The 12064-nt window shown below is 44.1% G+C and overlaps 1 protein-coding gene across 1 annotated transcript in view; it reads left to right on the top strand.

The window, feature by feature from the left end:
* mesd (mesoderm development LRP chaperone) overlaps window positions 1–12064 on the top strand; it is a 31996-nt gene that overhangs the window by 2014 nt on the left and 17918 nt on the right. The window contains exon 2 of the mRNA XM_048563176.2: window positions 18–250. Coding sequence (XP_048419133.1) covers window positions 18–250 — 233 coding nt within the window. The remainder of the gene's footprint in view (window positions 1–17; window positions 251–12064) is intronic.

The following is a 12064-nucleotide window of genomic DNA, read 5'->3' as shown; positions in this document are numbered from 1 at the left end:
ACCTTGTCTTTATGCAGAAAGATGATGATATAGAAGAAGGGGACCTACCAGAACACAAAAGAACTTCCCCACCGATAGACTTTTCCAAAATTGATACCAGCAATCCTGAAAATCTGCTGAAGGCAACCAAGAAAGGCAAGACCTTAATGATATTTGTAACAGTGTCTGGGAATCCCACTGAAAAGGACACTGAAGAGATAACCAGTCTTTGGCAAGGCAGTCTGTACAATGCAAACTATGATGTACAGAGGTAAGTGCTTCAGCATTATGACTTAAGACAAAACTACAAAGAACCTTTGAATCAATAAAAACTAATTCTGAAGCTTAGTTTTCAGATATTTTGACACTAACTATTATTAGATGATGGGAAATTATATGCTGAATGATGCACATTAAACGGATGTAAGTGAAATGGTGTCTGTAGTCTGATTCAACAACAACGAACTGAAATTGCTGGAAAAGCTAAGCAGTGCAACATACGTGCAGGGAAATCAGAGTTAACTTTTCAGATCCATTGACTCTTCCTCAGAACAGTTCAGATGAAGAGTCAATGGACCTGAAACATTAACTCTGATTCCTCTCCACACATGCTGCCAGACCTGCTCAGCTTTTCCAGCAATTTCTACTTTTTGTTGCAGATGCTGGAAATCCGAAGTTCTTTTGGTTTTTATTCTGTAGTCTGATTCACATTCAATGGTCTCAGTTTAAAAGTGGAACTTTTTAAATTCATTCTGACATGTATGTGGGTATTACTGACATTTCAGAGGGCATTTAAGAATCAACCGCACTACTGTGGCTTGGGACTGATTTGTAGGCCAAATCAAGGTACAACCCCCAACCCAATCAGAAATGACACTGTGAACTAGATGGATTTTCACTGCAATGATAGTTTCAGGGTTACTACTGACTTTCAGTTCCACATGTTTTTCCAAGTAGAATTCAAGTTCCAACCATAGCCATGGTGTGATTTGAACCCATTTCGTTTGAGCATTAGTATTTGGTTTAATCCAGTGATAGGGGGAGGGAGTGGGTGCTACTGCTATGGTTAAAAACTTGCTCCATCTCTGAAATGTAAAAAGTGAAAATATGATAACTGTCATGGTTGAATAATCAACTGACGGTTGCTGCCTTTATTTTGTATGTGAACAGCTGTTGCTTGAAATGTATAGTCTGATCCTGTTAGCAGTTTTGGATCTGTACTACTGGATGAAACCTGATGAATGTCATCCCTGGAACCAGTCTAATGAATCTCTTTCGGTGGATTCATATTCTTATGCAAGTACAAAGAATTGAACAAAATATTACAGTTGAACCAAACTACCTTTTTAATGGTTCATCATAATTTTGCTACTTTTGTACATTCTGCCTTTAGGAATTCCACAATCATATATGCTTTTTTAAACCATTATAAGCTGCCAACCTCAAGATTTATATCTCTCTCTCTCACACTCAGATTGATCAGAGGGAACATTTTGCATCATTTCTGCTTTTAGATTTGCATAAAGTAAAACCTACATTTATGTTTCTCAGCACTTTGGGCATCTTGTGCTTTAAAGCTCTTTTTATTTTAAGTCTACTCAATATTGTATTGTAAAAGACACAGTTAATTTGTACATGAGCTTCCTCAAACTACACTGATATTGATCATATAATCTATTGTTTGTGATATTGTTTTAAGGGGTAGGTAGAATCTCAAATCTTTACAGGGTAGGAAGAGGCCATTTGGCCTATCAAGGTAGATAAGCATGGAAAGTTCTTTACGCAGAGGATGGTGAGTGCCTGAAATGCGTTGCCAGCGGAGGTGGTAGAGACGGGCACAGTAGCATCATTTGAGACGTATCTAGACAGATACATGAATGGGCAGGGAGCAGACGGATACAGATCCTTGGAAAATAGACGACAGGTTTAGATAGAGGATCTGGATCGGTGCAGGCTTGGAGGGCTGAAGGGCCTGTTCCTGTGCTGTAATTTTGTTCTTTGTAAGTTTACACTAACCTTTTTAAAGACCATTCTACCCAGAAGTCACCCCACCCTTTCTCAATAACCCTCCATTTACCATGGCTAACCCACTACCCTGCACATCTTTGGACTGTGGGAGGAAACCAGAACACCTGGCAGCAACCCAGACACTGGGACAACGTGCAGACTCCGCACAGACAGTTCCCCAAGGCTGAAATCAAACCTGGCTCCCTGACACTGTGAGGCAGCCACTGTGCTGCCCAGTATTGGTTGCTTGCCAGAACCTAAGGAAGAGACCCAAGCTGTTATTCAAACTAGTACCATGGGATCTTAATAGTACACCCCGAAAGCAAGTAATACCTTCGTTTACACCTTTCCAAAGACTGCATCTCCGATAATTCAGGCCCGTACTAGAATGCTAGTCATTACTTCTAAACTCCAGCCTGGTGTGGCAATTAAATCTGAAACATAGTGCCATTGTCACTCTGAATCTGAATCACAATCACCTGAGCCACAGCTGATGCCCAGAATCTGCCTATTTTGGATGTCAAAGATAACAGTGTGAAGCTGGATGAACACAGCAAGCCAAGCAGCATCTCAGGAGCACAAAAGCTGACGTTTTGGGCCTAGACCCTTCATCAGAGATTTGGATGTCTGTTTGGTTTCTGTCATTCTATTAAAAAAATACTGGTTTGTTTGTCTTCTCATACCTAATGCTTCTTGGCCTGGAGTCATGGTGAATTACGGTAGGTTAACATTGCAGGTACTGCAAGTAATTAAGACAAGTAGCATATTTTGTTACAAAGTGATTGGAGTAGAATTTATGTAAAAAGCAATTACAATTGTACGGGAACATAGTGAGAAACCACGTGGTGTATCTTCTGCAGTTTTGATATTCTTGCCCAAGAAATGATATTTACCTTGGAAACTGTGTGCCTTGAAGATTTATTAGATTGATTTACTGAATGAGGGAATTGTTCTGAGGAGCCATTGAGTAGGTGAGCTTTCATTTGCTGAAGTTTCAAAGAATGGAAAGTAGTTAATTGAAGCAAATAAAATTCTTAAGTGACTTGACAGGGTAGATGTTGAGAAAATATTTCCCCTGGTTGGAGAATCTCGAACACAAGGTCACAGTTTTAGGAAAAGGTTGGCTAATAAAAACTGAGATAGGATGCACAGAAATTTCTCTTAAAAACTCATTTTTGCAAAAAAAAAGTTTTTTTTTTGGCGCATCTCTGGCTGTTTTGTACCCTCTGCTTATTGACATGACAACCATTTGAAAGAGTTTATTTTTGTTTACTCGGTTTAAATCGTCTCTATTAAGCACTTTAATGAAATTTCCTCTGTGCCTTGGCTGCAAGGAAAGCAAGCCCCCTTTTCTCCATCTGTACAAGTAAAAGTCATCATAGCCCTCACTAACCTTAGGGCTGCTCTGTCATTAGGGAGAGATGACTAGTGTTGATTTAATCCAGGAGTTATTACACCTCGGGTGAGTGGAGAGGTTGACAAGTGGGACTTTCAAAGTAATGTCTGCTGGTATGGGAATGGAGCCTTTGGTGTTGGTGTCACGCTGTGACAAAAAACCAACTGTCTAGCCAATTGAGCTAACTGACCAGTATATGGGGTATTGTCCACTTTGATCAGAAGAGAAAGATACAGTTTAAAAGTAGAAGCTCAAATGCAGGGTACAGAGAGATCTGTGTGCCTTTGTACATTAATCTCAAAATATGTTTTGCTGGTACAGCAAATAATTAGAATGACAGATACAACACAGAAATGGGGAAGATTTGCTACAAATGTACAATGCAATGGTAATACCATACCTCAAGGAACGTGTGGCATTTTGGCTTTTTTTTTGTTTGGAAGGAATACTTGATATACTTGTATAGAAGGCAGGTCCATCAGATTGATTACTGGAATGAGATTTTTTCTTGTGCCCATGGGTTAAACATTGGGGCCTTAACCCTTGGGGTCTAGAAGATGCAGTGATGATTTTATTGAAACATAAGATTCTGACAGAGCTTGTCAGAGCAGATCCTGTGCAGAGTCTTAGAGAGCACTTTTAAAATATGTCTCCCTCATTTCAGAAAACAAAGGGATCTCCCATTTAAGATATATATGAACAATTTTTCTCTCAATCATTGCTGTCTGGAATTTTCTTTTCCAGGGAGCTATGGTGGCTCAGTCCTTGAATATATTTGAGACTTAATTTTTGATTTGCCAAGGGACACAGGATTATGGGGAGCCGGCAAGAAAGTAGAGTTAAGGCCACAGTGAGATCAGCTGCGATCTTGCCAAATGGTAAGATGGTAAATGGACAGAGCTGAGGGCCAAATGGCACGATCTTCCTTCTGTCCCTAATGACCTTGTACTCCACAGGCAGTTGCAAATCTGTGTTTTTTCATGTGCCTTTTGAAAGTCCCTGGGCATGACAGCAATTGCACCGTTTTTCTTATTCTCTGTTACCTCATCAGTAAAATGCACACCAAATTGGTTGCACATGATTTGCCAGGACTGTGTCCATGCTGGTTATCCTTTTATATACCCATGTTTTTCCAAACAGCTTATTAATTTTCTCTAAATTAATGATTTGTCTGTTGGAAACGGATCCTGGGAGCATTTTACTTCATAAATTCTCCATTGCTTCTAAGTGTTTTAACTGTAGTCAGTACTGCTGAATCAGGATAATTCAGGCAGTGATTTTTGTACTCCCTGTGGCCAGTGAATATCATCTTAGACATGCACAGTGACAAACATGGCAAACTGTCATCTGGTGACTACACGGTGACTCTCAAGCTGTTTTTAAGTATTGGGTGAGGAGGGACGAACTAGCTCTCCTTTATTCATCTGCCCCTAATTGGTCACAACACAATTAATTTAAAAAAAAATCTCTCCCTTGTGAATACCTTTGTCCTGAGCAAATGAATTTGCTCAAAGTAAGCAAATTTAACAAAAGAATTACTTTAATTAGTAAATACAGAAAGAAGGAATAATCTGGTACACGTACATAAATTAGGACTAAGGAGACAAAAAATTACTGCTAAGAGATATTTAGGTCAGTATCTCTCAAGGTCATTTATGAAGAGTAGAATATTTATAATTGAACAGTCGATTTTAGAATTCTCAGATTTTGCAGGTCATTTGAAACCCTTCACCTGTATACTTTTAACAGTGGTTTTTTGCTTGCATACCTTTGACTGATGTGTACATCAGGTTTGCATCTGACTTTTAACCACAATTTGTTTGTATTTTCCTGGAAAGGCAGAAAACCACAAATGATTTCAGGAGGCCGCTTCCTGCTAAGAAGGTGGGAGATCATCAGCTCTCTTCTTGTTACGTGTCTATCCTATATAGGAGTGACAGTCCATGAGTCCAACACAGGACTTTGCCAGGCATCAGGTGTGGCATCCGTCAGTCTCGAGAGACCATGGATCTGCGCCTGAAGTTTTGATTCAGCTGCTGGCGGTAGCTCAGCATCTGTTGTGGCTGTACAGGCCCACACGGGAGTGACAGTCTCAGTTGCAGCGACTGCATTTGAAGACACACTCCTCCAGTGTTGCCGTGTTGCTTTCTTTCCGTCCAGCGCGCTTTTCCTCAGTGGCAAGCCTCAGTTTCTTCCCTCCTCGCTTCAGCTGTCTGCGCAGTTCCCGTCTCCAGTGTGAGCAATTTTTTGCGACGTCTTCCCATCTCTCGACGTCCAGGTCCATTGACTTCATGTCCCTTTTGCAGATGTCCTTGAAATGAAGATGAGGTCGTCATTGTGCTCTCTTGCCGATGGCCAATTCCCCGTACAGCACGTCTTTCGGGATCCTCCCGTCCGGCATACAATGTACATGACCCAAACAGCGGAGGTGGCATTGTTGGAGTAGGGCGAAGAGGCTGGGTACCTGGGCACGGGTGAGGACTTCGGTGTTGGTGACTCGGTCGGTCCACCTGATGTCCAGAATGCGCCTCAGGCTGCGCAGGTGGAAAGTGTTGAGACACTGCTCTTGTGTGGAGTAGAGGCTCTAGGCCTCGCTGCCGTAAAGCAGTGTGCTGAGGATGCACGCCCTGTAGACTACAATCTTGGTGTTTGTAGTCAGCGTTTTGTTCTCCCAGACTCTGTCAGCCTGTCAAATGTGGAGGCTGCTCGTCCGATCCGCCTGTAGATCTCGGAGTCCAGGGCGAGACTGTCTCTGATGGTGGAGCTGAGGTGTGTGAATTCGTGGACTACCTCCAGCTCGTAGTTGTTGATGGTGATGACGGGGGTGCTCAACACCTTGACCCAGCACGTTGGCCGTCTTCAGGCTGATGGTCATGCTGAATTCCTGGCAGGCTCTTGAGAGGTTGTCTGAGGCGCTGCTCTTCAGAGTGGGCTGCCAACGCTGCGTCATCTGCAAACAACATATCTCTAATGAGTACCTCACGAACCTTGGATTTTGCCCTCAGCCGGGACAGACTGAACAGCCTTCCGTCCAATCTGGTGTGGAGGTAGACACCATCAGTTGATGTTCCAAATGCATGTTTCAGCATGACTGCAAAGAAGATGCCGAACAGGGTGGGGGCAAGCACACAGCCCTGCTTAACACCGCAGCAGATGTTGAAAACCTTCGAAGAGCCGTCAAATTGATCGACACCTTTCATATCCGTGTGAAATGATTGGACTATTCTAAGGAGTCTCGGAGGACAGCCAATCCTGGTGAGGATTTTGAACAAGACTTCTCTGCTCACAAGGTCGAATGCCTTTGTGAGGTCAATGAAAGCGACGCAGAGTGGTTGTCTTTGCTCTCTGCATTTTTCTTATAGCTGTCAGAGGCAGATGATCATGTTGATTGTGGAGCGTTCTGACCTGAAACCGCACCTGAGATTTGAGGTATACCCTTTCGGCGATTTTCTGTAGTCTGTTCAGGACCACACAGGCAAAGACCGTCTCAACGACGCTCAGCAGCGAGGTTCCTCTGTAGTTGTTAGTCGCTTCTGCCCCCTTTGCTCTTATAGAGGGTGACAATGTTGCAGTCTCTTGTGTCCTGCGGCACCGTTCCCTCTTCCCAGCACTGCCACAGTAGTTCCAACAAGCGGCAAGGCAGAACTCCCTTTGCCCACTTGATGACCTCTGGGATGTCATCCAACCCTGGAGCATTCCCAGTGGGTAAGCTGTCGATGGCTCTGCTCAGCTCATCAGCAGTTGGCAATGTGTCCAGCTCCTCCATGGTAGGCATTCCACGGTGTCTAATGTGTTGTCCAAGATGCCATTTTCCCTGGAGTAGTGTTCAGAGTAATGCTCCACCCATCTCTCCATCTGCTTGTTTTTGTCTTTGATCTCGCCTGTCCTGGATTTTAGTGGAGCTGTCTTGCTCTGGGTTGGACCGATGGCTTTCTTGATCCCCTCATTCCACGTATGTTGCCTGTGTCAAATGATAACTGGATGCTTTTGCATAGTTGTAGCCAGTAGTCATTTGCACAGCATCTGGCTGTGTTCTGTGCATTATTTCTTGCTGTTCTCGGTGCTTGCATTGTTACCTGGGTAGGTTGATGTTTGTGTTTCAACAGTGCAGCATGCTTCACCACAGTGGTTGCGTTGAGCTCATTCACGTTTGTTTCAAACCATTCCTATGTTTTGTTCTGTTTTTTCCTGAAGGTCGTCAACGCAGTGCTGTGGATAGTGTCCCTTAGAGTCCCATCTCTGCTGAGCAGCTCCTTCTGTTGGGTCTGCAAGGAGGGCGTCCTCCAGTGACTTGATGAATACTGCCACTTTTTGTCTGAATGTTGGGTCATAGTAGCGTTGATATGCTGCTTGCGTGCAGGCTTGGTGTAGTGCATCTTCTTTGGTTGGAGTCTGAGTTTGCAGCAAACCAGGGAGTGATCCATATCACAGTCGGCACTCTGAAAGGACCAAGTCATGAGCACGTTTTTCAGGTGGCTGTGTCTTTTGTGGATCAGGTCTAGCTGGTGCCAGTGTTTGGAGCAGGGATGTGCTGAGCTTTGGCCTGGAAGTGGGTGTTGGTAACACACAGTTCGTGGAGCATGCAAAGCTCGAGCAGTCATCCATTTTCATTCATGTTGCCGATTCCATACCGTCCAAGACAGGTCAGGAGTCATGGTCGGCACCCACTGTGGTACTGAAGTCACCAAGTAGCAGCAACTGTTCCTGATTTGGGATCACCTGTATTTTCCTCAAGCTGGTCGTAAAAGTCATCCTTTTCATCTTGTGTGGAATAGAGGGTTGGGGCGTAAGCACTGATGAGGTTGACAGGTCCATCAATGGTGTGCAGTCGAAGTGAGAGTATCTGCTCCGATCCATCCTTGCTGGGTTCCATAAACTTCAACAGCGAGTTCTTCATGGCCAAGCCGACACCATGCTCTCTGGTCTCGTCTATGCCTTTCCCCTGCCAGAAGAAGGTATAGTCTCTCTCGCTTAAGGTCCCCGATTCTGGGAGCTTTGTCTCTTGAAGTGCTGCAATGTCCACTTGGAGTCGTAGCAGATCGTTGTTCATCACTGTCATCTCGTGGGTGCTGCTGATCTCTCAAATGTCATCTGATAAACCAGTTGTCATGGTCCGTACGTTCCAGCGTCCAAATCTAAATGCTGGCATCTTTCCTTGTTTTGCTTGGTGCAGTGTTTACTGTCCGCGAATCAGGATACTTGTATCCCTAAGAACCACGCACCCAGTGGAGCAGGTGGACTGTGGCGGGACAGCACCTAATTGGCTGGGGGCTGTCCAGGTTGAGGCGGGCAGTAGCTGTCCAGTGAGGCGCGATGGCCTCTCCCTCTGTCGAAAGCAACCCTGGCGCCGTGCTCTATGCCAATCGAGCGAGGCTTATAACTGATTGCTGCTTTCTGTGTTTTGCCGCGGCGGCGAGGCGACGCTGGAGTGTCCTGTTCAGGGCGCAGGCCTGGGCAGGGTTTTTTTTGAGGGATCGGCACTTGCCCACGCAGCACATCTCCCCTCTCCGTGCCACCAGTGTTGTCCAAGGTAAGGGCAGGGGCCGATACAACTTGGCACTGGCCTCGTCGCAGGAGTTGCCAGAACGAGGTTGGATATAACATCGGACTGTCTTAGGGACTCCGTCTCCAGATTTATCCTCAAGGCTTACTCCCGAAGCCTTTTCCGTGATTGGGTATGGCCGTAAGGCAGCGGAGGTTTAAAATCAGAGTTTTCTTTCTCTTAAGCAATTGAAGATGTAAAATGTACAGATTTAATGTTAAGAAAATGTAAAAAAAACAGTGAACAGTGTGCACCTTTGTGCATGTATGGTGCCATTCACATTAACTTAGCTTTTTCGTTCCCCCCCCCCCCGTTCTCTTATTCTAACTTGAGAGTCCAACTTCCTTTCTGCTGCCGCATTCACACTCTGGGCTTTCCAGCCCTTGCTATGTCTCTGCTATGAGCTGTCTGACTGGCCCAATGTTGCTGGCACTGTCTCACCTGCCCGCTCTCACCACATCCCTTTTGATCCGTCGCCATTGGTCCGGCCCACACTCGATCCGCCATTGCAGGTGGACGAAGGCCGCAAGTTCAGCTCCCAACATGTGATTCCTGGTTGCGACCTGGCTCCTTCCTGACTCCTTAGGTAAGGAATTACAAGCAGTGGGGGTGGTTTGAACTACTATAGAGAGAGAGAAGGGAGAAACAAGAAAGGAAAGACAAAGAAAGGGAGAGACAGAGAACTGCGGGCAGACCTGCTGCCATCTTGAAAAAAAACTTGATCTTTTGAAATCATAGAATCCTTACAGTGTGGAAGCGGGCCATTCAGCCCATTGAGTCCAGCTGACCTTCCAAAGAGCAAGCTACCTAGACTCTTTCTCCCTCCCTCCAAATCTAGGCCTGTAGGCCCGCATTTCCCCTGGCTACCCTACCTAGCCTGCCCACTATGGGGCAATTTAGCATGGCCAATCCACCTAACTTGCACATCTTTAGATTGTGGGAAGAAAACAACGCAGACATGGGGAGAATGTGCAAACTCCTCCACACAGACAATTACCCAGAGGTAGATTGAGCCCAGGTCCAGGTGCTGTGAGGCAGCAGTGCTAACCATTGAGCAACTGTGCATGTGTATGAATTCATAAATTTTGAGAACTTCATGCTGAGTACAGGTTACATCACTTGAAAGTTTTAAAACTGGTATTCCTAAGATTTTTAGGCAAATATAACGAGGAAAGTGAAACCAGGGTTTAGAATTCTAATGTGCGATTTAATTGTGGAAGACTGGGTGACAGTTTTTATGTCTTGCTTTATCCACATAACTAATCCAATTTCTAGTTGCTATCTGGGCTAAAAATGTTATTGAAAAGTTAGATCCACAAGATGTAAATATTTAAATCATGCTATTATTAAAGGCAAATTTTTAGGTTAAGTGCCAGTGTTTTTCTTTGGAAGAAAGATGTTACAAGAAAATTTTGAAATGTATTATCAGCAGATTTTTAAGTGTGTGACTATATATTTGTTCTTCCTGCAGCTCTGATTTGTCACGAGTGTGCAGCAACCAAAGTGTGACTGAACAGGAAGTACTAATTCCCTTACATCTAGTTTTACTGTCGTACCTGTAAAATGAAACAGAAGTAATTTTGCAATCTGGGAATCCTTTTTTGAGTTGTTAATGTGGCAAAGCACAGCCAAATTGTGTACAGATCCTCCCACAGGTAGCAGTGACAACTGGATAATCTGGTAGAAAGAGCAGATGAGGTTCAATACGTGCAAGTGTGATGCAATGGAATTTGGTAGGAAGTGTAAAGGGAGATATAACGTGCTAGAAGGGACAGTTTTTAAGAGATACAGAGAGACTGAGTATGTTTGAGATGTCACAGCAGGTTAATAAAACATGGTATTCTGGGTAGACAGGCTGTTAAGCACGTATGAATACTAGCGAGGTCCCAGCTAGCACATTCTTTCCACCTCTGAACACCGTACTTTAGGAAGGCTTATAGATGATATTTGCTAGAATATAATCCCCAACCTCTGGAACCAGTCACTTGGGTAGTTTGGACAAGCTATGGTTGCCTGTAAAGCAGAGAAGATCAAGAGGAAATCTGATAGAAGCGTTTCAATGTGGTAACTAAAGTAAAACTGCTTTCAGGGTGCAGATGGAAAGTGACAAGTTCCAAAAAAAACCTGAGACATCAGTTTTTTTTTCTAATCATTATAGTGGATTGTTGTGATCTGGAAGGTACTGTTCCCTAAAGCTTTCAAAAAGGAAAATGGATAAATAATTGCAAGAAAAAGTTGAAACGAACCTTGGAGAACATGGTTTAGAAGTAACTGAATTGTTCTTCAGAAAATGGCACATAATCTATTTGATGAATAACTTTTTAGATTCTGTACCATTTTGATTTGTTTTTTTGTTCACTTGTGGAATAAATAGATTAGATTCCTTACAGTGTGGAAACAGGTCCTTCGGCCCAACAAGACCACACTGCCCTTTGAAGCATCCCATCCAGACCCATCCCCCTATAACCCACACACCCCTGAACGCTCTGGGCAATTTAGGCCAATCCACCTAGCCTGCATATCTTTGGACTGTGGGAGGAAACCAGAGCACCCAAAGGAAACCCATGCAGACACAGGGAGAATGTGCAGACTCCACACAGACAGTTGCTCGAGGCTGGAATTGAACCCGGGTCCCTGGCGCTGTGAGGCTGCAGTGCTAACCACTGAGCCACCGTGCCACCTGAATCACCATGTTACTTGGATACTATTGGCTGTAGTTCAGTTGGTAGTACTCTTACCTTTTGAATTGGATGGTTGTGGGTTTAGGTCTTGAGTATAAAACAACTAAAACGGAACCATGATATCTTGCAGCCGTTGCAAAGACAGCAGCTGTAACAGGGCACTACTCTCTCAGTACTGCACTGATGTGTCGGCCTCATTTTAGGCTCAAATTGATAGAATGGAACGTGAAACAACAGCCACCTAACTCACAAGAATACTGGTACTGAATTGGCACTGTTGAGAAGAAATTGGAAATTTGTCTGTTTCTGGTTAGCTGCAGGATTTCAGTAAGGCCTGCGGGTTTCTGTCATGTTGCTTGTAAAGGAGGGAGAAGAGCATAGAGATTAGGAAGACCTTATCACTACTGAACTGGAGTACTATTGATGAGATAATCAATGTGCTGTCAAGAATATGTAATT

The sequence above is a fragment of the Stegostoma tigrinum genome, chromosome 33, assembly GCF_030684315.1.
Source record: "Stegostoma tigrinum isolate sSteTig4 chromosome 33, sSteTig4.hap1, whole genome shotgun sequence".
In the NCBI taxonomy this organism is placed as follows: domain Eukaryota; kingdom Metazoa; phylum Chordata; class Chondrichthyes; order Orectolobiformes; family Stegostomatidae; genus Stegostoma; species Stegostoma tigrinum.
This window is presented reverse-complemented; position numbering and strand designations above follow the sequence as displayed.